The 25,573-nt window shown below is 55.7% G+C and overlaps 3 protein-coding genes across 6 annotated transcripts; 2 read left to right on the top strand and 1 right to left on the bottom strand.

The window, feature by feature from the left end:
- Nucleotides 1-989: 989 nt before the first annotated feature.
- On the top strand, nt 990-6,975 carry Gba1 (glucosylceramidase beta 1). The gene is made up of 11 exons (XM_006976344.4): nt 990-1,129; nt 1,518-1,605; nt 1,860-2,051; nt 2,174-2,320; nt 3,630-3,763; nt 3,961-4,133; nt 4,344-4,578; nt 5,411-5,635; nt 6,013-6,176; nt 6,608-6,724; nt 6,813-6,975. Exons 2-11 carry the CDS (start codon nt 1,551-1,553, stop codon nt 6,916-6,918), a joined length of 1,548 nt encoding a protein of 515 aa, XP_006976406.1. The 5' UTR covers nt 990-1,129; nt 1,518-1,550; the 3' UTR covers nt 6,919-6,975.
- A 567-nt stretch (nt 6,976-7,542) lies between these two features.
- On the bottom strand, nt 7,543-13,516 carry Mtx1 (metaxin 1). Its single transcript, XM_076574446.1, has 8 exons — nt 12,967-13,516; nt 11,961-12,030; nt 11,770-11,849; nt 9,079-9,171; nt 8,752-8,934; nt 8,565-8,641; nt 7,952-8,106; nt 7,543-7,868 (listed from the first exon to the last, which is right to left on the bottom strand). The coding sequence occupies exons 1-8, from the start codon at nt 13,480-13,482 to the stop codon at nt 7,654-7,656; spliced, it is 1,389 nt and encodes a 462-aa protein (XP_076430561.1). The 5' UTR covers nt 13,483-13,516; the 3' UTR covers nt 7,543-7,653.
- Nucleotides 13,517-13,563: 47 nt separating this feature from the next.
- Thbs3 (thrombospondin 3) lies at nt 13,564-25,052 on the top strand. 4 transcript variants are annotated; one of them, XM_006976340.4, is made up of 23 exons: nt 13,564-14,462; nt 15,619-15,825; nt 16,680-16,936; nt 17,021-17,123; nt 17,775-17,801; nt 17,969-18,051; nt 18,139-18,190; nt 18,323-18,471; nt 18,813-18,953; nt 19,107-19,184; nt 19,549-19,701; nt 19,928-20,038; nt 20,142-20,249; nt 21,204-21,363; nt 21,602-21,720; nt 21,842-21,894; nt 22,135-22,328; nt 22,446-22,624; nt 22,759-22,807; nt 23,018-23,214; nt 23,463-23,635; nt 24,520-24,659; nt 24,742-25,052. In XM_006976340.4, exons 1-23 carry the CDS (start codon nt 14,387-14,389, stop codon nt 24,798-24,800), a joined length of 2,868 nt encoding a protein of 955 aa, XP_006976402.3. In that variant the 5' UTR covers nt 13,564-14,386; the 3' UTR covers nt 24,801-25,052. The 4 variants fall into 4 exon arrangements, with proteins under 4 accessions (XP_006976402.3, XP_076430558.1, XP_076430560.1 ...); XM_076574443.1 differs by having other exon boundaries at nt 13,855-14,462; nt 18,139-18,183; XM_076574445.1 differs by lacking the exon at nt 17,969-18,051 and having other exon boundaries at nt 14,276-14,462; nt 18,139-18,183; nt 24,742-25,050.
- Nucleotides 25,053-25,573: the final 521 nt, after the last annotated feature.

The raw sequence follows: 25,573 nt of genomic DNA on the forward strand, positions 1-25,573 counted from the left end.
GAATCAATTTTTTTAGAGGGTATGTGGCAAAGACTTCACTGTCATAATCATAAAAACATAAAAGACTCAGTCAACAAGCGTAAAGCTCCTGATGCCTATTAAGTGCCGCACTTGGCTTATCTTACCGACTCCTGCAATGCTTCTGTGAGATTGTGCTTTTGTCTCTGGTTTGCAGGTGAGGAAACAGGCTTAGAGACCTGGAATTAGTCAGATCACAGCGTATGTGTCACTGCCAATAAATCTTACTTGACGTGGTTCACAAAGAGACCTCATGGACAACCCTCTTCTCGTGTCCACGGAAGATATGACTTTGTACAGCACTGTCCAGTCCGGAGCTAGGTCAGCAGCCTCCCAGGCTCGGGAGGAGAGACAATGGCTTTCCAGCCGGCATCTGATGATGAAACGGGGAATCCAGGAAGGGCACGACTTCCTCCCCAAGTCCCGCCACCCAGAGCCGAACTGCGACTCCCTCCACCTTCTCCTCCATGAAGCCTTTATGGAGAGGGAAGTCCTCAGTCACAGAGTCCTTCTTCCTCTCAGGAAGTTCTTCAAGCATACCTGTCAACATTTCTTTCCATCTCATCAGGAACTCTGTGTAACTGCCTGACCCTTGTGCCTCACTAGTCTCTTGAGGGCAAAGATTGCGAGTGTGTGTGTGGGGGGGGGGAGGGGGGGGAGGGGGGTGTCTTTCTTTCTTTCTTTAATTATGTTATGTATATCTATGTGTGGGTATGTGCATGTGAGTGCAGGAGCCCTTGGAGGCTACAAGTCCCCTCTGTCTTGGAAATAGAAGCCTCTGCTCAGCTCTCCACACAAATCCTTGTTCCAGCCTCTTCCTAAAGCTGCCAGCCCCATAAGCCTCCCAGAGTGTCTCAGGGTGTGTAATGAAATGAACAGCCCTGGAAGAACCCCGCTGCCCATTACAAAGATGGCTTCGATTGCTTCACTTCCTGTATCACGTGACTGTCTTAGTCATCACATGACTTTGCCCTCCCCTTTAAGCCGGAATTAACTTGCTGTGCTAGTCTGGTTCCTATAGCTATGGTACCTGTCTACATCCCTGCTTTTACTCACAGTCTCCTCACTCATCGACCCTGAGGCGCTCAAGTCTTCAAGACCTTCTGATAAGGTAAGCAGGCAGGGGTGCAATTTGCCATGTCAACCTTGCTTCTGGAAACCTGCTCATCCAGACTACAGAATTCAACGAATGGCACATTTTTTTTTTTTTTTTTTAAATTCAGGCCATCATGGCTTTTTGAGTAAGGCACAGATAGAGAAGGGGCTGAAGGTTGAAATCGGTGGGGAAAAGGGTGAAGAGAGTCCTCTTTGGGAAGGGCAGAAAACTCCCCAGCAGTGGCTGCAGAGGAACACATGCAGTATCTGTGGGCATTGTCTGGTCACTAAGAGAGACGGGAGACTATGCTGTGGGCATCCACAGGCGGCTGAAGCCTGGCCTGGAGAGTGGTCACGGGGGAGAGAGGGGCGTACCTTCTAATCATTCCTCCTTCTGTTCTCAGGAGCGTCTCAGACACCTGGGCGGGGTAGGTGTCATGGCTGCCTGGCTCACGGGCTTCTTCCTACTTCAGGCAGTATCATGGGCATATGGTAAGTGAGTCGAGGAGGGGATGGCAGCATGGACATTTCCTTTGCCCCACAGTCCTTTGGAAACCTTCCACTCTGGTGGTGCACTTTCAGTAGAGGCTCTGTAACTCCTTCAGAGTGCCTGAGACACTGTGGGCTGGGAGCACAGAGAGGGTTTTAGTTTTGTTTTTAAGGTATTCACTCTCCTTCACTGGCATACCCACGCCCCTCGACCACCCACTTTGACGCTTGCCTCTGCTTGTGCCCCTGCCTTCTAGGTGCCCGACCCTGCATCCCTAAAAGTTTTGGCTACAGCTCGGTGGTCTGTGTCTGCAATGCCACATACTGTGATTCTCTTGACCCCCTGACCTTACCTGCTGCTGGTACCTTCAGCCGCTATGAGAGCACTCGAAGTGGACGTCGGATGGAGCAGAGTGTCGGGTCCATCCAGGCCAATCGCACCGGCACAGGTAACCACGTTATCTCTGACTCTAAGCCTGGCTGGGTTCCCTGGCTCGAAGTCACATCAGTTATCAGTATGTTCTCCTCTGTATACCGATTACTCCCTTTATTTCCCCCACGGTGTTCCCAGGGCTACTACTGACCTTGCAGCCAGAAGAGAAGTTCCAGAAAGTGAAAGGATTTGGAGGAGCGATGACGGATGCCACTGCCCTCAACATCCTTGCCTTGTCACCGTCCACGCAGGACCTGCTGCTCAAATCGTACTTCTCTAGTGAAGGTGAGGAAGGGCAGGGCGAGAGTACACAGTATAACTGATACCTTTTTTATTCCCTGGCTTCAGGGTATAAATTTTAATTTCTATTCCATTTTATTATTTATTGTGTGTGCTGTGTGGGGGTGTTGAGGTCAGAGAAGAGTTTCCCGGTGTCCGTTGTCTCTTTCCGCCGGGTGGATCATGGAGATTGAGTCAGGTCCTCGGGCTTTACCACTGAGCTATCCTGCCAGCCTTTTCACTCTGACCTTCATGTTCTTCCCTGACATTTGCTTCCTCCCTTCTTTCTCTTCTCTCTTCCCCTCTCTATCCCTCTCCGAGCTGGTCTCATGTATTCCAGATTCAAATTCACTATGTAGTCAGTGATGACTCTGAACTTCTGACCCTCCTGCCTCTGTCTCCTGAGTGCTGGACTACAGATGTGTGTCATCACACCGTTTACTCAGTGCTGGAGCTCAAACTTGGGGCTTCATGTGTTCTTGGCAAGCTCTTTCCATCTGAGCTGGATCCCCATCCTGCCTCTCTCTCTCTTTCCTCTTCCTCTCTGTCCCTTCCCTCCGTTTCTTTCTGTAGATCAGGCTTGTCTAGAACAGTCTATGTAGGCATGGCTGGCCTCAAACTCTCCTGATTTGGTCTCTCAAGCACTGGGATTACAAGCCCCCCCCCCCCCCCACACACACACACAAGTGTTCCTGTCTCACCTTTTCAGTATTCTGTTAAGTGCCTAAGGAAACACATGGAAACTACTCAGAAGGGGCTTGCTTTTCTTTCTTTCTTTCTTTCTTTCTTTCTTTCTTTCTTTCTTTCTTTCTTTCTTTCTTTCTTTTCTTTCTTTTTTTTTTTTTTTGGTTTTTCGAGACAGGGTTTCTCTGTGTAGCTTTGCACCTTTCCTGGAACTCGCTTTGGAGACCAGGCTGGCCTCGAACTCACAGAGCTCCACCTGCCTCTGACTCCCGAGTGCTGGGATTAAAGGTGTGCGCCACCACCGCCTGGCGGGGCTTGTTTTTCATTCAGCTTCTGGTTTCCATAATTCTGCACCTAGACCCTGGGTTCCCTTTGGAGAAGGGACCCTATTGAATGAGACATAGGGTCTAACATGTAGAGGACTAACACGTGATTAAAGCCAATTTCCATACTTGCTTTTTTTTTGTTTGTTTTTTGATGCAGGGTCTTACCTTTTAGCCCTGGCTGGCCTGCTCACATGGATCTGGCAGGCTCTGCCTGCAGAGGGGTGGGATTACAGTCATGGTACCACCAGACTCAGCTCCATACTCTGTTGACTCAGATGTCCCTGTCCTGGCCTCCTTCCCTGCAGGAATTGAATATAACATCATCCGGGTACCCATGGCCAGCTGTGACTTCTCCATCCGTATCTACACCTATGCTGACACCCCTAACGACTTCCAGTTGTCCAACTTCAGCCTCCCGGAGGAAGACACCAAGCTCAAGGTGGGCACTGGTGTTGCCGTCTGAGGGCCGGGAAGGTCCAGGTTAGAGCTCTCTGCCCATCCTGTGGAACCCTTCTCCTGCAGCCTGTTTGACCTGGGGGTAGGAGGGTGGGGGCTGGTGCTTGGACCTGATGCACTGGTCGGGCTGGTTTGTGTTCCAATTCTGGGTGTCTCTCTCTTCACGACTTCTGTCTCCAGATACCCCTGATTCACCGAGCTCTGAAGATGTCCCCACGCCCCATCTCACTCTTTGCCAGTCCCTGGACATCACCCACTTGGCTCAAGACAAACGGAGCAGTGAATGGGAAAGGGTCACTCAAGGGTCAGCCGGGGGATATCTATCACTGGACCTGGGCCAATTACTTTGTCAAGTAAGGGATCATTGGGGCATGGGTTCGGTACCAACCTCCCTTCTGGACACCTTGGTCTATATCCTACCCCTTGGCCCGCTCCACGTCTGGATTTGCATCTCAGCTCATCTTTCTCCATTGGGTGGCTTTCATGTTGTCGGTTTCACCTGTTCCCAAGGTCTTGGTCCGCTTTCTTGGCCTTGATCACACACTCCCTTTCTCTCTTCCCAGGTTTCTGGATGCTTATGCTAGGTACAAGATAAAATTCTGGGCAGTGACAGTGGAGAATGAGCCTACTGCAGGGCTCATAACTGGGTACCCCTTCCAGTGCCTGGGCTTCACTGCTGAGCATCAGAGAGACTTCATTGCCCGGGACCTAGGGCCGGCGCTCACCAACAGTTCTCATGACGTCAAGCTACTCATGCTGGATGATCAGCGCTTACTGCTGCCCCGCTGGGCACAGGTGGTAAGGTCCAGAACTTCCCAGGGTGCCCCAGGGGACCCCAAGTTACCATCCAAAATGACTGGCTACAATTTTAGGATACCTTACCTAGCCCAGGGTTGAGATAGGGTCTTGCTATATACGCCAGGCAGACCTTGAAGTTGTGGTCATCCTCCTGCCCCTTACATGCTGGGATTATAGGCATGTGCCACCACCACCTGGCTTTTTTTTTTTTTTTTTAATTATTTATTTTGAGACAGGATGTCACTATTTAGCTCTAGTTGGCCTGGAACTCTGTAAACCAAGTGACCTTGAACTCATAGAGATCTACTTGCCTCTGTCTCCCGAGTGCTGGGATTAAAGGCACATACCACTCTACCTGGCCTCTCAATCCTTTTTTATGTACTTGTAGGGGTAGATGTGAGCCTTCAATGACAATTCACCAAGAGCAGCTGAGTTTGGTGTGTTCTTTGCTTTGTTTTGGTTTTTGAGACTAAGTCTCTCGTCAATTAGGCAGGCTTGCCAGCCCCTAAGCTCCAGGGATCCACCTGTTCCTACCTACCCAGTCCTAGGTTCGCAGGGCCTTGCGTGGATGTGGTGCTGGAGATCCAACACAGGTCCTCAGCTGCATGGCAAGTACTTGACCAGCTCCAAAGACTCCTGGAACAGCCCGGGCTGGATCTGGCTGCCCAGGCACTACTGTCCCTGGACTTGCAGGTCTCTGTGAATCCCTGACTGTCATTTTAACTTCCAGTTCTTCCATCCCACCACTTCTCAGGACACGTAGCTCCTGTCTGACCCGCTGCAGGGCCGGTGGCCAGGGCCCCCTTCCCATGCTCCCCCCTCCTCTCTGCAGGTGCTGTCCGATCCAGACGCAGCGAAGTATGTTCACGGCATTGCTGTACACTGGTACATGGATTTTCTGGCTCCAGCCAAAGCCACTTTAGGGGAGACACACCGCTTGTTCCCCAACACAATGCTCTTTGCTTCAGAGGCCTGTGTGGGCTCCAAGTTCTGGGAACAGAGTGTCCGGTTGGGCTCCTGGGATCGAGGGATGCAGTACAGTCACAGCATCATTACGGTACGCCGCCCGTCTCCCTTTCCCACAACAGACCGCCTGAGACCCTTCTCTAATCTCATAAAAGGCAGACAGGCCTTCCTTCTCAGCTGGCTTGGCAGCTTTCTCTTTGGGGCAACTGTGGGATGCCATGGCTATCTTTTTTCATAGCTGTGTATCTGCCATCATTCTTTCTCTTCATGTTTGGGGCCCAGGCAGTCATATCTGCCTCAGATTTCTCAGCTCCGAGACGCCTCCATCTTCGCAATCCCCTTCTCAGATACGGAGACAGAACACGCCTTCAAAGGAACAAGCCACCCCTAACCCTGAACCCCCTTGTGTGATCTTTTTGCCTTTCTTCTCTGGGGACACCCACTTCGAACGTTTACCCTTGCTTCCAGAACCTCCTCTACCACGTGGCTGGCTGGACTGACTGGAACCTTGCCCTGAACCCTGAAGGAGGGCCCAACTGGGTCCGCAACTTTGTCGATAGCCCCATCATTGTAGACATCCCGAAAGACACGTTTTACAAACAGCCCATGTTTTACCATCTCGGCCACTTCAGGTGAGTAAAGGGTGGGCATCCCCATTCCACACGAGGCCTATCATCTGTATCAGGCTTACATCATCCTGTATCATGAAGGAGCAGGAAGGTGTGCAGGGTGGCAACCTAGGAGGGGCACACTCCTCCTCTATTGCACCATGGAGGCAGGAAGTGACTAGGTGGCATCAGAGCCACGATAAGCCCTGGGTGACTGATGCCAAGAGTCGTGATGCAGGAGCAGAGCTGAGGCCTAGAGTTGACGGTCTGACTGTGGCCCAGGGAAGCCCGTCATTTCCTCTTCCCCTGTCCGGGTCTCCCACATAGCTGGGCTACAGTTGCACATCCCCAGGCAGCTTTGATAGGTCTCATGAGCAGAGAGGATGCTGGGGAAAGCTTGATGGGCCAGTGCCCTCGGGGGTAGAGTCCCTGATGGTGCCTGTCTTCACATTCAGCAAGTTCATCCCTGAGGGATCCCAGCGAGTGGGATTGGTGGCCAGCGAGAAGAACGACTTGGAAGCGGTGGCCCTGATACGCCCTGACGGCTCTGCAGTTGTGGTCGTGTTAAACCGGTAAGCTGGGTGCGAGGGCAGGTCTGGGCCTGAGCGGCGTCGGGTGGTTGGCCACAGCAGGTTGATTCCCCGCTTTTCTTCTCTCCAGCTCCTCTAAGGACGTCCCTCTTACCATCAGTGATCCTGACCTGGGCTTCCTGGAGACCGTCTCACCTGGCTACTCCATCCACACTTACCTGTGGCGTCGCCAGTGACGGAGCAGATCCCGACAGGCCCTGGGCTTAGCACGGACATTAAAGGGAGTTAGCTCATGTGTGTCTTGTGACTAGAGAAGGCACAGCAGGGCCTGGGGCCTCACAGTGACCCCGTGCAGGGGCAACTGTTGGGGGTCTTAGTCTCCCTTCTAGTATGTGCTGGGGGTGGAGGCCTCGGGTCCTCACAATTTCCCATGCTTGGAAAGTGTGCACCGCGTACTAGTTGCATGTGGAAACTGGGCCCAGGTCTAGGGTGAGTTCACTGTGAAACACAAGCTAGGGATGGGGATGACTTGGGAAGGTGGACCTAGCCGAGAAGCAATGCAAGTCAGCAATAGAAGGACTGAAGCAGTTCTAGAGCCCAGCTGTCAGGGCTACACCTAAGCATTTTTTTTTTTTTTTTTTGGTTTTGCAGGACAGGGTTTCTCTGTGTAGCTTTGCACCTTTCCTGGAACTCTGGAACTCACTCTGTAGCCCAGGCTGGCCTCGAACTCACAAAGATCCGCCTGCCTCTGCCTCCCAAGTGCTGGGATTAAAGACGTGTGCCACCACCGCCCGGCTCTACCTAAGCATTCTTATTGCAGCAGCTAGGAAAATGGCAGCCCCACAAAGAAGAAAACGATCTCAGTGTGAACAGCTTTATTCTAAGGAGAGCACCCCATTTTTGGCTGCTCCAACAATGGGGCATCTGGAATGCATGACAGTAGAAAAATCAGTCCTAAGAGCATGAACCCATCATTCCTCCTCATCTTCCTCGGCCATGCCCAGGGCCCGGGTGCTCGGGGCCCGAGCAGGGGTGGCCCGCTGGATAGAAACGATGCCACTGAGCAAGGCGTAGCCCACCATGGCTGCCAGCCCTGCCAGCACAGACAGGATCTGGTTCCGGCGTCGGTAGGGCTCCTCCTCGGTCTCAGGGGGTGCTGGCGTCTGGCGTGGAGGTGGCACCTCAGCTAAGGGGCAAGGAAGGAAAGTGGGCAAGCGAGGCAGACCCCAGCCCGCAGACCCCAGCCCATCCTCCCCATCCGCTACCGACCTCCGTCGCGGGGGAAGTAGAGGTTAAGGATGTGGGTGCAGTAGACGCAGAGGTTGTGCAGCCCGTGAAGGTGGGCCTGCAGCTTCCCACTGGGCAGCTTCGCCTGCAGCAGCAGGGCCAAATGGCTGAAGACAAAGGCATCCAGGGAGGCAGGGCTGCAGAGACAGGACAGGGTGGGATGCAAGTGGACAGCTGTGCAGGGCGCAGCGTGGAGCAAGAGGGAAAGTCTGCTTTGGTGGGGTGGGCTCTGGGCAGCAAGGGCTCACGGGGGGGGGGGGGGGGGGGGGGGGGGGAGGGCAGGGCCCCGAGCTCTGGACTGGGTAAGGGGAGTTCTCCCCAGGTGGCGCCAGCCTGGCCCTGAATGAAGCGCTCTCTATCCCAGGGCTGCATAAAGGACACATTGAGTGGCCCACAGGCCAACAGTCTCCTCCTGTGCCTGGCTGCTCTCCCATCCCACCCTCCTGTACCACCAAGGAGCTTCCAGCCCCACACACAGCCCCGTCACCAGCCCGGTGTCTGTCCTAAGAACTTCTTGTTCACACCCCAGCTCAGGCTTCGACAGCTGAACCGTGTTTTCTTTAAACATCCATTCGTTCCCTTGAGTTAGACTCACGCATCGCCAAAGAAGAACTTCTGAGGGCCCAGCCGTTGGGAGAGAAGGGTCAGGCACTCCCGAGCCTCTTGATACAGCTGTAGGGAAGGACACAGGAGTGTGTTTGGGGGAGCTGACACCTCGTGTCGTGGACACTCTCATTCTCAGCCGTCATCTTGGGGGTTCATCTCATTTGTTCCCATGCTACCTCCTTCTCTAGTTCTTCCTCGTTCTCTGGCTTGTGCTCGCCACACAGCAGCTGCAGCCGCTCCATGTACTGGCGCTGCATGCGGCCCGGCAGGAAGAAGTTGAGGGGAAAGGGCATAGCCTCTGCATACCACTTCCGGGTCACTTCCACATAGTTCTTGGCATCTATCCAGAAAGTATGTATCTGGGTCGGGCAGACAGAAAGGAAGAGAAACTCTGAGCCCGCGCACCTGCCCATCCCAGGTGGGGGTCTCAGTCCCATGCAGCTCTGAGGCATGTCTCGGCCCCCTTTCTCACAGGCTGGGAATGCCAGGCTGGGCGTACTCACTAGTACAGGGAGCAGTTTCTCCTCCAACAGAGACATGAAGGCTAGGGTATCCGCTCCTTGCCGCGCTGACAGATCATAGTCGGCATTATACTTCTGTGGGAGAAACGTTCATGAGGTGATGCTGGAGGGCTGCACAGGCACTTCCCCCCCCCCCGCCCCCCCAGGACCAGCCTCTGAGCAGAGTGGAGGCAGACTAGGGAGCTTTTCCTCGTGAGGCCTCCTTGCCTCAGCCCAGCCAGTAGCCTGTTGCTGTTGGCAGAAAGCCTGGGCTTTGGAGCCCACTGGCTGTCAAGGTCCTGCACCCACTGGGGGGAGGGAAGAAGGCCTGGCCGCAAAGCGGGAGCAGTTCCCCGAGTTTCCACGGAAAGCTGGCAGGGCGCCCGCTGTCAGCAACTTTCTGACGGTGACTTCCAGACACCACAGAGCCAGCAAAGCGGAGCTCCCCTGCGGGCTGGGCCTCAGCCCGAGACTCAGAAACTAGGGGGCACCATCCTTACCCGCCTTGAACCCAGGAAATGTATGCCCAACCACCCGGCCTCCAGCTTGTCTCTCATGAGCAAGCTCTTGGCTATTTCTTCTACTTCACTTCAAAGCCTGTGTGCCGTCACTGCACACATATCCCACCAGTGTTCTCATCTCTTCCTGTGGCCTACCTTTCCAGGCCTCAGTCTGTTCCTTAGGATCTCCCTCCATGTGCTAAGAAAGCTTTGTCCCCACATAACCTCTGGAGCATGATTCTTAAACTTCCCCAAACCTCAGTTTCTCCTTTATGGAATGAGATAGTAATTTTTTTCTCTCGATGTGGCTGGCTTTGGCAATAATTTAGGAAAAAACACTTTGGAAACGGAAAAGGCTGTGTTTATATGCAAGGAATCAAGGCAGTAACCCAGGTCTTGCCAGGAACTTTGGCTTTGATCTGGATTCTATTTCTCCAGGCCTCGAAGCTTCCATTACTCTCCTAGCTCCCTGGAAAGTAGGAATGAGAAAAAGGATCCCATTTCTGACTGTGTGTTCCCTCGTGGGACAACACCATGGATTCCAGACCTCTTAAAGCATGCTGGCTAAGCCCCCTAGTTTCACGAGTCAAGAGTTTTGGTGGTGAGATGGTTCAGCAGGTAAATGTACGTACTATCAAGCTTGATGACATGAGTCCCATCCCAAGAGCCCATATAGTGGAGGGACAGGATTTATTCCAGCAAGCTGTCCTGACCTTCCCAAGTATGCCATGGCATGTGTGCACATCCACCCCCACACACAAGATAAATAAATGTTTAAAAACATAAACAAGTTTATTGTCTGTCTTGTTTGTTTGTTTTGAGACAGGGTTTCTCTGTGTAGCTCTGATTGTCCTGCAGCTCGATCTGTAGACCAGGCTCGTCTTGAACTCACAGAGATCCTCCTGTCTCTGCCTCCCGAGTGCTGGGATTAAAGGTGTGCACCACCACCGCCCTGAAAGTTTATTGCTTTGAAAAGTTAAATTATTTGTCCTACATCACAATCAATGTCAGAAGAACAGAACTAAGGCCTCCCAGTCTCTTGTAATTCTCTTTCAAATTACAGCCTAGCACTAAGCTTTGTCTCCCTTGAATCCTCCAGCCAGCACAACTTGCCCCTGAAATAAGATACAATCCTTAGGGGTCTCAAGAGACGGCTCAAAGGTTAAGAGCACTGGCTGCTCTTCTAAAGATTCTGAGTTCAATTCCCAGCACCCACAAGGTGGCTCACAACCATCTATAATTGCCCTCTTCTGGCCTGCAGGCATACATGCAGGCAGAACATTGTATACATGATAAATAAATTTTTTAAAAAAAGATACAATCCTTGGAAATCCCTTCTTTCCTTTCTCTCTCTCCCTCCCCTGACCCTTACCTTTTCTTTCTTTCACAGGGTCTCACTATCTAGCCCTGGCTAGATATATAGTTCAGGCTGACCCTCAATGCAGAGATTTGCCTGCCTCTGTCTTCCAAGTGCTGGGATTAAAGGTGTTCACTGTCATACCTGACTTTTTTCTCTGTTTGAGACGAGCTCTCATGTGTCCCAGGTTGCCCTCAAACACATTATAGAGCCAAGGATGATTTTAAATTTCTGATCACGCTGGGCGGCGGCGGCGGCGGCGGCGGCGGCGGCGGCGGCGGCGGCAGCAGCAGCAGCAGCAGCGCACGCCTTTAATCCCAGCATTGGGGAGGCAGAGCCAGGCGGATCTCTGTGAGTTCGAGGCCAGCCTGGTATACAGAGCGAGATCCAGGACAGGCACCAAAACTACACAGAGAAACCCTGTCTCGAAACAACAACAACAACAAAAAAATTTCTGATCATCCTGCCTCTACCAGCTGCTGGGATTATACGCATGTACTTCCAAGCCTATTTTTATAGATGTTCCTTTCCGGCTCCACTTGTCAGGGCCTCCCCAAAGCTGACTGCTACTCTCCACTCTTCTCCATCCTCCATGCGTCATCAGCCTCTCTTTCTCTCCCTCCCTGCCCAGCATTCACAAGAAATTGGATTTGTACGTCTGCCCAGCCCTCAAGGTTTAGTCTCTGGCCAATGGCGTACGACGGCCACACTGTCTTCTTCATTCTGTTCCTTGGTGCTCTGGATCATCTTGCTTGCCCTGTGTGTGTGGTGTTTGGTAAACACTGCACTGAATGGGCTGGATTTCCCTCCTTGTCAGCCCCCTCTGGGGCCACCTACCTCTTTACGAAGGTGGGTGATGATCTTCTGTGGCGATGAGATGACCTCTCCACTACTGGTTCGAAGGGCAGGCAGAGTTCCTGATATGGAGAAAGAGGTATGTCCACAAGCTCCTTGCTTGCCTGCTCACGCTTATCTGCGTCCCATCCCTGCCTCCTGCTCCTCCCCTTTCTCACAGGGACACTGTATACCTGAAGGGCTCTGCCAAGGGTTGCTGATCTTATGTACCTTCAGCGGAGCACCTGTGAATCTGGTATAGGTCTGCAGGGAAGGAAGCAGAAGGTAGAGAGGCCAGGGCATGGCTTCACAACGTACATTAAGTGCCTCGAGCTACACTTAGCACTTCTCTACCAAGAGGAGGGGTGGAAGGAGGGAGACATTTCTGTTTACCAATGGACAAACGGGACTCAGAGATTCGGGAAGTGTTCACCTGTCCATAGCCACAGTCACAGTTAGGACAGCCTACCTCCTCCTGCCATCTACATGGTAAACCCTATTCTTAAAAGCTTTTGCCGATCTCCCTCCTCCTGGAAGTGCTGACTTAACTCTGGCAGTCTCTGTGCTCTGTTCCTACTTCTCCATCATATTCCTGAGCATTTTATTATCTGCTTACGTGTCTGCCTTTCTGTAAACAACTTCGACGTGTGTGTGTGTGTGTGTGTGTGTGTGTGTGTGTGTGGGAGCTCAAAATCTTACTGCAAGGCAATGTTTGACATCTGTAAGAAGCATGATAACTGCTTTTATAATCCCGAAGAGGACGAGCGAAGCGAAGCAAATCTGTCTAGTTCCAAAGCTTTCCCTACAGCCCGGCTGTGGGCTGCCTGGTCTACGAAAACTAGACTCAAAAAAAAAAAAAAAAAAAAACTCTTAGTGAAACGGAGGGTGAAGGGGGCCGAGAGGGCAGAAATGCCAAGCCCAAGAAGACGACTGAGACTGTCCACAATACCCCAAGGTCACCCAGCTAATAAATGGATGAGCAAGGTCTAAAACCCATCTTCTAAAACCCCGATCAGACCCAACTTCCAGCGCTACCACGAAACCCGTCCTAGGAAATCATAGCTTAAGCCACTGAGCCCTTGGCGGCCTTGGAGTGCCTCAGTTTCCTCTCAGCGCGCTCGTGCTTGGGCTGCCGGCAAAGTGCGGGCCCCCTCCCCGGGCCTCCGGGGCGTAGCAGCGGACGCCGGCGTCACCGCTCACCAGCACGGCCAGACTGTCCAGGTCCACCGACGGGAGCCCCCAGCCCCCCGACCAGCAGAAGAGCTCCATGGGCGCCGCCATCTTGCACACCCTCTGACCCGGAAGCGCCTCCCCATAAGTGCCCGCCTTCCCTGGCCGGGGGCCGGCCCCGGCCGCCGCCTCTTGGGCCGCGGGGGGTTGGGGTCTGGGGGCGGCCCCCGGGGAGGCGCTGGGTTTCGCGGCCTCGCTGGCGGAGGTGGGGCCCCGGGCTTCGGAGGCACGCGGCCGCGGGCTCATCCGGAGGCGGCCCCGGCCCGGGCACAGGGCTGCCATCCAGGCGCGCCTGGGAGCGTCGCGGCGCCAGTGCCGGGCGCAGCCGCGAACCGCCGTCGACGCGGAGGGCTTGGGCGAGGGGCATCGGGTGCGGCTCGTCTGGCCCAGGGGGCCCTTGTCAAACTTCACGTGGCCCCGGCAGCCCCGGGCCCCCTCGGGTCTCTGCCCCGAGCGGAGGTTGCGGGGGGGTCCCCCAAGCCGCATGTTTTCCACTGCGCGTTATGTTTGGAGCGGACCTCGCGCCGCCTGTCGCCATGGAAACAAAACAGGGGCGGTGGCGGCGCCGGAGCGGAGGCCCGGCTGGGGCCCGAGTGGGGGCAGGGGAGGTGCGGCTCGCGGGCTGTGGCCTGCGGGGCGAGAAGTCCGGCTTCGTCCCGAAGCTCCCCGCCGGGTCACCCCGGGCGAGGCCTTTTCCCGCGGTACCCGGGGCTCACAGACTCCCATCCTCGCCCCTGCCCTCCCGTTTTCGGCCCCAGCCCCCGGTGCGGTTTTCCCTTTTTCCTGATTCCTTCATTTCGACCTCACTGACCAGTTCCCGACGGACGCTCCCATTGCTCCCAAGAATTAGAGACAATGGAGGAATGGGCACATGTCAGGGACCCAGCACACCGTAATAAAAAGTATTTGCTGTGCCACAGCGATAAGCCTCATGCCATGGGCATCCTCTTGGGTGCTGCAGCAAGCCAGGGTCGGCCAAGTCCCTTGCTCTCTCTCCTTTTCCCGTCAACTGCCTAGAAAGGCCAGGGCAGGGGTTTCTGCCTTCTCCGAGCGCGGCTTCCAGAGAACAGTAGCATTTGGTAGCGCTTTAGGTTGAAAGCCCGCAAGAACCAGATGTCAGAGCCAAGGGAGGCATCTGGGAGAGAGGACAATTATGGAGGGAGCAGGAGGCAAGGAAGGCTCCAGGACTCCCAGTTGACCCTGGTTCCTGGAGCTGGTGATGCCTCAGAAGTGATTGGCAGCTCTTTGTTTCAGCCCCCCCTTACCCGCCTGCTGCCCCCCCCCCAGCTCGCTCCTCAGTCCCTCCGCCCCCCTCCCGCTCCTGCTCTCCGCCTAGACTTTTTCCCTCCCAGTCGCCTGGCTGCCAGGGGTAGTGAACCGGCTAAGCGGCATGGGGAAGCCGGAACTTTGGGGGGCCCTGGCTCTTCTCCTCTGCTCTTACGCATGTGCCAGTCAGGACCTTCAGGGTAAGCCTGCATCCATCCTCTTTGTCTTCTTTCTTTTGCCCCCCCAGCCAAATAGCAGACAGACCACATGTGGGTTTGAGGAGAGGGAGGAGTCCTGAAATTGAGTTGGAGAGAAAAGTTTCACTCGGAGGAGTCAAGAGTTGGTGATAATGTGGGAGGGGTGGGCACCGGAGTGGTCGGTGCGTGCAGACTGACGCCGTGTCAGGCGTTGAGACCAGGGTGGACTCAGGATCTGGATGCCAGGACTGCATGACGAAGTGTCAGTGCATCAGCAGGACAGTGTGGGGACGCAGCCTGATGGACGGTGGTTGCACTATGTGGGACCCTGGGCTTGCTCTCCCCTTTATCCCGGCGCTTGGCTACTAAAAGATAGGGTGGGGGTGGGGATTGAGCGGCTTGAGCTCTCCCGGAGGTCTGGTGGTGGGATGGGCCCCTGGGTGGTGGAGCAGAGGTAGCTGGAGGAGATGACACAAAGATTCTTTACTGGCTGGAGGGGAAACCACAGATTGGCCAGGACACAGGAGGCAGAGGCAGAGGCAGAGGCTCTGGGTCCTACATTCCCAGGAGAGGTGTTTGGGGGGTGTGGCTAAACAGGGGTGGGAGGGTCAGGGCCCTTTGCGGACAGCTGTTCTTATCTTGACACATGTGATGAGCCCCTGGGAGGGGAGGATGGGCACCACGGGTGGAAGTGAGCTAAACCCAGCCGTGGAGACCAGCCACCTCTGGTTTCTGAGCTGTGGGCACCAGGTGCCACTCCAGTCTCCGCTCAGCAATGTCTCCCTTGCGCCACCTGGTGGGACATCCGAAGTTTGTGGGGTAGCTTTGGCATTTCTCAGTGGGCTCTAAGCCTATAGATCCCAAGTCTTGGAAAGCAGCGGAAAGTGCTGGGAGGGGGGAATTGCCTCTGTTGAGGTTTTTGTTTTTATGGATGGGGTCTTGTAGCCTGCTCCCTGGCTGCCAGCTTGAGGCAGTCCTCTCAGCCTCTCAGATTACAGGCACGTACCACCATCCCTAGTGAGTTTTGAGGAGGCGATTTAGGCTGTCCCAGGGCAGGTGGATAAACTGGGATAGATGCCTCACCCCCGAGGGCTCAAGAAGGAGGGCAGGCCTTCACACTAACTCCCTTCTTTGATTTTGATAATCCCTACCTGGCTAGTAATTGACCTGCTGACCATGGGCGAGTCCCGGCAGATGATAGCCGTGGCAGAGAAGATCCGGACAGCTTTACTCACTGCTGGGGACATCTACCTCTTGTCCACATTCCGCCTCCCCCCAAAGCAAGGCGGCGTCCTCTTTGGTGTCTACTCTCGGCAGGACAACACACGCTGGCTGGAGGCCTCGGTTGTGGGCAAGAGTAACAAAGGTGACTGGTGGGCACCTCCTCTCCCGAGTCAGTGGCCCCTGAGCAGCCCCCCCCCCAGCCCCACTCCCAGGTGCCTCTCTGTTCTTGACTTCTACTAGGGACACCTGGGACGGAGGTACCCACACAGTTGGGTAAGGCCTGGTGTTTGTAGGGACGGATGGCAGGTTGTATGTTGGTACACTCACAGGGAGAGTGAGCCATCTCTGCATCCCAACAGAACTAGAGCCACTCAGATTTTTGTTAGCGTTCAGTGGGTACAGATCTAGCTGTCACCTTGGGAGAGGATAGTTACCTGAGGCATTGAGAATAAGGTCCTCATCTAAGGCCAATTTGAAAGCATTTATTGTGCACCTGTTACATACAGGGTGTTGAGAAATACATATACAACTTTGGGGTTAGCCTTAAGAGATGTGGTATCAGCCAGGCGGTGGTGGCGCATGCCTTTAATTCCAGCACTCAGGAGGCAGAGGGAGGTGGATCTCTGTGAGTTCAAGGCCAGCCTGATCTACAGAGCAAGTTCCAGAACAGCCAGAGCTATACAGAGAAACCCTGCCTCAAGAAGGAAAAAGGGAGAGAGAGAGAGATGGTATTTTGCTGAGTGGTGGTGGCACACGCCTTTAGTTCCAGCACTCAGGAGGCAGAGGCAGGTGGATCTCTGAGTGCAAGGCCAGCCTGGGGTAAAGAGTGAGTTCCAGGGCTACACAAAGAAACCCTGTCTCCAAAAACAAACAAACAAACAACAGAGCGGAGACAGACAGACAGCGGGTGGGGGAGGTGGTATCTAGAAACGTTCCAAGTCAACTGGGACGTGGGACAGGGGGCTAGCGCCCACACTGACCTCCACTCCTGGGCAGTACTGGTGCGGTACCAGCGGGAAGATGGCAAAGTCCACGCAGTGAACCTACAGCAAGCAGGCCTGGCTGATGGGCGCACACACACGGCTCTCCTGCGGCTCCGAGGACCGTCCCGGCCCAGCCCTGGCCTGCAGCTGTACGTGGACTGTAAACTGGGCGACCAACACGCTGGCCTCCCCGCACTGGCCCCAATCCCTCCAGCGGAGGTCAGCGGCCTGGAGATTAGAACTGGACAGAAGGCTTATCTGCGGCTGCAGGTGAGGGGCGGAGCCTCTGGTCTGGGGAAGATGGTCTGTAACCGGGAGCTGCTAGACACCCCCTCCCTACTTGCTGACCCTTAGGGCTTTGTGGAGTCGATGAAAATTATTGTAGGTGGATCCATGGCTCGGGTAGGAGCCCTGAGTGAGTGCCCATTCCAAGGAGATGAGTCCATTCACAGTGCAGGTAACGGACCCCTACCTGTTCTCCCTCTGCCCATGCAATCCCATTCCTGTATCTTGCCTGTTCCTGAGGCTTTTGACCCTGTAACTCCAAATCTTTCACCCCTGACTTCATGCCCTCATGTGGAGGAGGTGTGGATCAGAAAAATAAAACCATCTAGCAGGCCCGTGACTCTGAGGAACTCTGGGGTGAGGGAGTAACGTCTCAAGGTGTTTGTAGTCCCTCTTGGCCCGTCGCCTACCCGTGGGCACCACCTCCAGCCAAGCAAGGCCTCTCACCCTCTTCCCTGACAAGGATGCTCAGAGGCTCTTACCTAAGCAAACACGCACTTCTCCCAGAGGCTTCCAAGGGTTCTTCAAGTGGGAGCTTGGGAAAGGGGTTGGAAATGGAATGTACTAGGGCCCTGGCCCTGCCTTGGATGGCTTCTCACTTGGAGTCTTCCTGCCACGACCATGCCTGGGATCCAGGATTGGGGTTTTCGACTCCCTTTGAGGTAATGCCTAGATGGCCTTTAGCCCAGCGGAAAGGGCTGTGCTCGCTGAGGATAGGGCCATGGGAAGAGTGCCCTCCTCCTCCCCCCCCCCCCCCGCCTCCCCCCCCCCCAGCCGCTCCACCTCAGCAGCCCACCCCTGACTGCTGTCCCTTCTCCTCTAGTGACGAGTGCGCTGCAATCCATTTTAGGTGAGTAAGCCACAGACAGGTGGTTGAGGCGAGGGTGGTCCTCTGTCCTGGGTGGGGTTTAAAGGTGTGGTGTGGACTTTGGAGGGCAAGAGCTGGCTTACAGTCCAAAGAGGGCCCAGAGTGGCTCCCCCGTTCTGAGTCTCTCCATACACCCTGGACCTTGACAGGGGAGCAGACCAAGGCACTGGTCACCCAGTTCACCCTCTTCAACCAGATCCTAGTGGAGCTCCGGGATGACATCCGAGACCAGGTTTGGGTGGGGCCAGCCCAGGAAGCTCCTGACCCTGGGGTGGGGTGGCAGGTGCGGAGAGCTGACTGCTACTGATTCTTTCATCAGGTGAAGGAAATGTCCCTCATCCGGAACACCATCATGGAGTGTCAGGTGTGCGGTGAGTGGGAGAGTGGAGGGGGGCTCCAGACGGCCCTGCTGTGCTCCCCGGTCCGCGGCTTCGGCTTCTCCTCCTTCCTGGCGAGCTGAGCAGGGACCCTAGAGGGTGGCTCTGACTGTGTCCACCTCCCAGGTTTCCACGAGCAGCGTTCCCACTGCAGCCCCAACCCCTGCTTCAGAGGTGTGGATTGCATGGAGGTGTACGAGTACCCAGGCTACCGCTGCGGGCCCTGCCCGCCTGGCCTGCAGGGCAACGGCACCCACTGCGAGGACATCAACGAGGTGAGGGGTGAGGTGCCCTGGGGGTACAAAGAGTCTGGCGAAAGTCGTGCAGAGGGGTTTAGGGGCGGTCGAGACCAGCCACGCCAGGCTGGAGGAAGAGGGCACAGGCTAGACGGGAAGGGGACAGAGCGAAGGAGCTGCCGGAGAGGTAGGGACGCTTGAGATGATGGCCAGCCAGGGGAAAAGGAGCACCGTGAGGTTGGGCTGGGAGAGCTGCAGACGGGGATCACTCACACACACACACACACACACACACACACACACACACACACACACGCGCGCGCGGTTGCCTCACTTTCCCGGGACGACGCCTGACTTCTGCCTTCTCTTTCGGTCCCCAGTGTGCTCACTCTGACCCCTGTTTCCCGGGCTCCAGCTGCATCAACACCATGCCTGGCTTCCACTGCGAGGCCTGCCCTCGGGGGTACAAGGGCACCCGAGTGTCTGGTGTGGGCATCGACTATGCTCGGGCCAGTAAACAGGTCAGATCGGGTCGCCTGTGTGGCTTTGTGACCAATGAGATGAGGCTGTCCCCACATGGGCTCTGGCTCTGGGTCTAAACTCGCCAGTCAAACCCACAGAGCCCCATGTACTGCCGTCCGAATCGGTGAGACCTGCCTCAACTGTCCTTTTAGGTCTGCAGTGATATTGACGAATGTAACGATGGTAACAATGGAGGCTGTGACCCAAATTCCATCTGCACCAACACGGTGGTGAGCCAGACGCCCTGCCTGCCCTGCCATGACTGGGGAAGGGAAGCCATGTAACCCGCCCTCCACATTTTCTGTTTCTTCCTGCTCTGCTTGGGCGCAACTCCAGTGTTCCCGTGAACCTGGCGGGGATTTCCAGGGTCTGCCTTTTACTAGATGTGGCCTTTAGCAAGTTATTTAATCTTTCTGAACCTCGGCTTTCTCTGAAAAGTGGGGCTGTTACCTGCCTTGAAAGAGAACCTAAGGGAGAGATATATAACTGATGTGGTTCTAAGTACCCGTCTTATACTCCACGGGCAGAATGAGGTTAGTCCAGGGCTCAGGGTGAGTTCGTCCTTTCCTCCTAACTCTACCTCCCTACTCTTAGGGGTCCTTCAAATGTGGTCCCTGCCGCCTGGGTTTCCTGGGAAACCAGAGCCAGGGCTGCCTCCCGGCGAGGACCTGCCACAGCCCAGCCCACAGCCCCTGCCATACCCACGCTCACTGTCTCTTTGAACGCAATGGGGCAGTGTCTTGCCAGGTAATGTAGACCTTGAGCGGGAGGCAAAAGGAAAGGTTCTGGAGGAATGGGTAATGCAGTGAAAATATGCCGGGACTGACCTGAATGCCTTCAGAGGAGAAAGGGAGAAGCCTGTGCCTGGGAACTTAACCAGTGGAGAGAGCAGAGCCCAGGGCAGGGGGAGCCGTGCGCAGGGCACAGCCACGCCAAGCCAGGCTGCTGACGCCTCCTGCGTGCTTCCCCCTAGTGTAACGTGGGCTGGGCAGGGAACGGGAACGTGTGTGGACCTGACACGGACATCGACGGCTATCCGGACCAGGCACTCCCCTGCATGGATAACAACAAACACTGCAAGCAGGTGCAGGGCCAAAGGCCAGCTGGAGGGGGCTGTGGGGGGTGGGGGGGTTGCAGGCGGGCTCACACCAGAACCCACCCACCCTTTTCCTCCCTCTGAACCTCAGGACAATTGCCTTTTGACACCCAACTCTGGGCAAGAAGATGCGGACAACGACGGTGTAGGGGACCAGTGTGACGATGATGCCGATGGGGACGGCATTAAGAACGTTGAGGTATGGGGGATGGAGAGGTGGCTCAGTGGTTAGGAGCACGGGTGCCGCCTGCAGGATCCCCGGGATCAGGTCCCAGCACCCCCGTGATGGCTCACAACCATCTGTAGCTCCAGTTCCACGTCTGGCCTCCACTGGCACTGCATGAATGTGATGCACAGGCATGCACTCAGGCAAAACACCCATACACAGAACATAAAAATGAATATTTAAAAAAAAAAGAACTTTGAGGTCGAGTTGCCACGGTAGCATGTGCCTGTAATCCCAGCACTTAGATGGAGGCAGGGGGATCACTGCAAGGTGGAGGTCAGCCTGGGCTACAGAATGAGACCCTGTCTCTCAGAACAGGTAAAGGCACCTGCCACCAAGCCTGGTGACCTCAGTTTGATCCCTGGAACCCACAGAGTGCTACACATGTCCTCTGACTTCCATATGGGCACAGTGGTACTTGTGCGCCCACAGCCATACACTAAATAAATAAGTACACGTAAGAAAAAAGGAAGAGGCGAGTGAAAACGAGATAGGACCCAGGCCAGGCACGGTGGCGCACACCTTTAATCCCAGTACCCAAGAGGTGGAGGCAGGTGGGCACCTGTGAGTTCAAGGCCAGCCTGGTCTACATAGGTGAGTTCCAGGCCAATAAAGGCTACATAGTGAGGCCTTGTCTCAAAACACACTAACAAAAGAACAACCAAAACAACAACGACAACCTCTCAAGCCAAAGGATGCCCGTCCTCTCTCAGTCCTGTGCCCTCTCCATGTTATAGACTCTGTTGCTGAATCCCATATCCTGTCTCTGCTTGGCCCTGGGCATTAAATTCCCCAGGAAAGTCTCTACAGCATGCATTGTGGAGCCCTGTACCTGGTGTCTAGATAAGATGGACCGTATGGAGGTTGGATGGGGGGACAAAGGAAGTGTGGGGACTTCTAACCCTTCTCCTCCTCCTCTTTGCCCAGGACAATTGCCGACTGTTCCCCAACAAGGACCAGCAGAATTCCGACACGGATTCATTTGGCGATGCCTGCGACAACTGTCCCAATGTCCCCAACAATGACCAGAGGGACACAGATGGCAACGGAGAAGGGGACGCCTGTGACAACGACGTGGATGGGGACGGTGCAGGCCCGGGGCCGAGGGGACGGCTGGGAGACCCATAGGGATGAGGCGAGGAGGCCGGAAGTCAGAGGCAGTTGGGGGAGTCGGCTTGCAGACACTGGGCTAAGAACTTGAGGTGGTTAGACAAGACGTAAGCGAGCCACACGGGTACAGGCAGGTCTCCTGATCAAGCTCAGGCTCCCGCCAGCAGAGAAGAGCGCTGCACAGTTCATAACCGCCCCGTCTCTCTGTCTACTAGGCATCCCCAACGGATTGGACAATTGCCCTAAAGTACCCAACCCGCTGCAGACAGACCGGGACGAAGATGGAGTGGGGGATGCGTGTGACAGCTGCCCAGAAATGAGCAATCCCACCCAGGTACAGGGGGGTGTCGGGGGTGAGGGAGGGCGGGAGTTCGGTGGGTGAGGCCCTTAAATAAGAGGTGAGACCGCCCTTTCCAGAGTTCTCGGGAGATGGTGAGATCAGACCCCTCTCTCAGACAGATGCAGACAGCGACCTGGTGGGGGACGTCTGTGACACCAATGAGGACAGGTAGGGTCCGGGCCAGGAGAGCCAAGGTCTCCTCTGTGACGCAGCCTTAATTCACGGCCCCCGCTAAGCAGGAGGTCATCCTCACAGTCTACCCTCCACTCCTGCTGCTGGATTTTCATCTCTGGATAGTGGCGAGGGGACACGGTTGGAGGGTGGGCAGGCCCCAGAAAGCCCTCAGAAGATAAGGAACAGACGGAACCTACATTTTCAGTTGTATGTGTCGCCTTTTCTTCTGGGCAGCGATGGAGACGGGCACCAGGACACCAAGGACAACTGTCCCCAGCTGCCAAACAGCTCTCAGCTGGACTCAGACAACGACGGACTCGGAGATGAGTGTGACGGGGACGACGACAATGACGGTGTCCCAGACTATCTGCCTCCTGGGCCTGATAACTGTCGTCTGGTGCCCAACCCTAATCAGAAAGACTCAGACGGTAAGGCTGGGGTCCCGGAGAGGGTTAAGCTGAAGGGGGTGAGGGACGGGAGGGTGGGGAGGGGCCAGGAGTGGGGACAGTGGGCGGGGCCTGAGCACCCAGCCTCACTCCCCCCAGGGAACGGTGTTGGTGACGTGTGTGAGGATGACTTTGACAATGACGCGGTGGTTGACCCTCTGGATGTGTGTCCGGAAAGTGCAGAAGTTACCCTCACAGATTTCCGGGCCTATCAGACTGTGGTTCTGGATCCTGAGGGCGATGCTCAGATTGATCCAAACTGGGTAGTGCTCAATCAGGTATGCAGGGCAGTGGGCTGGGCAGGTGCTGTGGGACCAGACCACCTATTGGTACTCGGGTGGCATTGTGCACCTGGATCAGGGCTTTTTTTTTTTTTTTTTTTTTTCTCTCTCTCTCTCCTTAACAACCCCAGGGCATGGAAATTGTTCAGACTATGAACAGTGACCCAGGTCTTGCAGTTGGTATGTAAGGGACACCCAACCCAGTAATCTCCAAAGGGAGGGTTCCTATGGAGTGTAGGGAAAGAACCAGATGGGGAGGATGGGCGGGGCCTTACCGCAAGACTCTGGCCCTACATACAATAGGCGCCTCTGCCCCCAATACTCACCCCACCATGGGCCACCAAGTAGCTTTAAATGGCCCTAACATTTATCCCGCCTCCGCCACCCCAGGATACACAGCCTTCAACGGCGTGGACTTTGAAGGCACTTTCCACGTGAACACGGTCACTGACGACGACTACGCAGGCTTCCTCTTCAGTTACCAGGACAGCGGCCGCTTCTATGTGGTCATGTGGAAACAGACAGAGCAGACCTACTGGCAGGCCACCCCCTTCCGAGCGGTGGCCCAGCCAGGGCTGCAGCTCAAGGTATCCCAGCTGCCCAATTCCCCCGACCCACTGAACTTTGCTGAAGCTGTTTCTGTCCAGCCGTCGGGGCCCCCACTGCCTGACTGGGAAATTTCTTACCCAGACACGGTGTCTGGACATCAGCTGTATGGGATTCCGGAGAATTCTCCGCATCCCTTTGACCCCCTTCCTCACCAGCTCTTACCATCTTTTGTCTCCCTCCCCCCTGGTCCTGTGGTTGACACACTCTCTTTGTCACTAACTCCCAGGCAGTGACATCAATATCTGGCCCAGGTGAGCACCTCCGAAATGCCCTGTGGCATACCGGCCACACCCCTGATCAGGTACGACTGCTGTGGACTGATCCAAGAAACGTGGGCTGGCGTGACAAGACATCTTACAGATGGCAGCTACTCCACCGGCCCCAAGTTGGCTACATTCGGTATGAAAGGGGTTCGAGCACCGGGGGTGGTGGGGAGGCGAGACTCAACCTCCTCTGCCCTCTCGCTGGCAGGGAGGGACTCAGTCACTGTGACCTTCCCTCTGCTGAATGTCTTGGTGCCGCGGGTAGGGTTTGCAGACAGTTCCCTCCATTTCCCATCTCAGCACAGAGGTGGTGGTGGTGTTGGGCACACCGTTCCTTTGCACCAAATTTCCCCCCTAAGTCCAGGTGTTGGGCCAGGTGCCTTTCGGTTCTCTGGGAGCTTCTAGGCCCCAGGCAGTCTGGGGAAGAGCGCAGGGCTTCCAGCCCCTCAAGCGTGCCTAACCTGCTCCAGCAGCTTCTGACTTTGGAAAGGGACCATGGCTTACAGAAGAGCAGACTGAGGCCCGTAAACTGCGGGCCTCTCAGTTTGGCGTTTTGTTCACAACCCTGATCTTCCTTCCCCTCCTACAAGTGTCCCTAGTTGGTGAGAATGGCCTGAGAAGGGAAGGGACAGGGATCTGCCTAGGAGCAGGACTTCCTGTGGCCAAGAGCCTGGGGGCTGAGTTGGTTTCTCTTTAAGGTAGCCGGAGCGGTGGGGCGCCAGGGCAGAGGATAAAGGGGGGGTGTGGACTGGAGCCTGGGAAGCGGGTGACTTCACCCCCAGCCCTTTGTGCGCATTGTCATAGCAACCCAATCCTTGCTAGGAATGTGCTGGTGCTTTGAGATGCAAAAGGGGCTGGACAAAGAGCTAGGGGCCCAAGGCCTGAGAAAAAGCACCCCTCCCTCCCCTCGGCCTCCCTCCCCTCCCTCAGGACTAGTGTGCACAGGGTGTGGGGGGGAGCCCACGAAACCCCAGGACACGGTGGCACCAGGCCCACCAACGACACCTCTATCCTGGACAGGGTGAAGCTCTATGAGGGTCCCCAGCTAGTGGCGGATTCTGGGGTGATTATTGACACGTCCATGCGAGGGGGGCGCCTCGGCGTATTCTGCTTCTCCCAAGAAAACATCATTTGGTCCAATCTCCAGTACCGATGCAACGGTGAGGCTTTAGGCTGAGCGCAGCTCGATCCGTGCCCTGGGAAACCCCTCACCCTCTGACGTGACTCATTTCCCCTCTTCAGACACAGTGCCTGAGGACTTTGAGCCATTCCGGAGGCAACTGCTCCAAGGAAGGGTGTGAGGAGGCGCCAACGGATTCAGAATCCTGACTGGAGACCTTTGACCTTGGGCTCTCTGTTCTGGAGACCCTGGGGTCTAACCCACAGCCCCCTCAGCCTCACAGATGGTTCTCTGGTACCCATCAGGGAGCTCAGCCCCGGAGGGGTAGTGACCCCCTTGTGCAGGGGTTGGGGGACTCTCAAGGGGTATTACTCAGGTACTAACCCCAGGAGAGACATCAGCACATTGCCATAAAGTTTCAGTTATTTTCTAAGTCACTGCAATTACTTATTTTAGGCCTTTTCTAGGACAGAAAGGAACCTGAGTGGTGAGAAAGGCTGGGGGCTGTAGATTAGAGAGCTAGGGAGAGGTTGACTGAGTTGAGGTGTGGGTGGGAAAAATACCGAATGGAGGACGAGGTTCCTGGAGGATGGCTAACGTCCGTGCCGTCCAGCCCCGCTTACTCACCGTGGCAGCGGCGACACTTCAGTCTAAGCTCCGCAGGGATCGAAAGCCCAGGGCCAGGGCTGCCCCGCTCTGGGTGAGGGGCGCCGGGGGGGCCGAGGGGGCCGGAGGCCGGGACGAGTGCAATATTGGTAGGGCAAAGAACAACACTGCACCGCGTCCCGTCCCTCCCGCCCGCCCGGGGCCCCGGAATCCCGCTCCCTACCACCTGGGCCTTTGGAGCCCAGGGACTGGGGGCGCTCTGGGGAGCTGGGGTCACCTTAGAGGTACACCAGAGCCTGGGCGCGCCCGGAAGGGTGAAGAGAGAAGGGGAGTCCCCCGCGCCCGGGA

The sequence above is a fragment of the Peromyscus maniculatus genome, chromosome 6 (genome assembly GCF_049852395.1).
Source record: "Peromyscus maniculatus bairdii isolate BWxNUB_F1_BW_parent chromosome 6, HU_Pman_BW_mat_3.1, whole genome shotgun sequence".
Taxonomy (NCBI): Eukaryota; Metazoa; Chordata; class Mammalia; order Rodentia; family Cricetidae; genus Peromyscus; species Peromyscus maniculatus.

Excerpts from the sequence above, each read along its gene's own strand:
- Gba1 (XM_006976344.4), top strand. The coding sequence starts at position 1,551 with ATGGCTGCCTGGCTCACGGGCTTCTTCCTACTTCAGGCAGTATCATGG. Across the intron at positions 1,606-1,859 it reads GGCAGTATCATGGGCATATG|GTGCCCGACCCTGCATCCCT; the intron begins GTAAGTGAGTCG and ends CCTGCCTTCTAG. Across the intron at positions 6,177-6,607 it reads TACCATCTCGGCCACTTCAG|CAAGTTCATCCCTGAGGGAT; the intron begins GTGAGTAAAGGG and ends CTTCACATTCAG.
- Mtx1 (XM_076574446.1), bottom strand. The coding sequence starts at position 13,482 with ATGCGGCTTGGGGGACCCCCCCGCAACCTCCGCTCGGGGCAGAGACCC. Across the intron at positions 12,031-12,966 it reads TGGACAGTCTGGCCGTGCTG|ACCTATACCAGATTCACAGG; the intron begins GTGAGCGGTGAC and ends CCTTCCCTGCAG. Across the intron at positions 7,869-7,951 it reads CTACTTCCCCCGCGACGGAG|CTGAGGTGCCACCTCCACGC; the intron begins GTCGGTAGCGGA and ends CTTGCCCCTTAG.
- Thbs3 (XM_006976340.4), top strand. The coding sequence starts at position 14,387 with ATGGGGAAGCCGGAACTTTGGGGGGCCCTGGCTCTTCTCCTCTGCTCT. Across the intron at positions 15,826-16,679 it reads TGTGGGCAAGAGTAACAAAG|TACTGGTGCGGTACCAGCGG; the intron begins GTGACTGGTGGG and ends ACTCCTGGGCAG. Across the intron at positions 18,954-19,106 it reads ATGCTCGGGCCAGTAAACAG|GTCTGCAGTGATATTGACGA; the intron begins GTCAGATCGGGT and ends CTGTCCTTTTAG.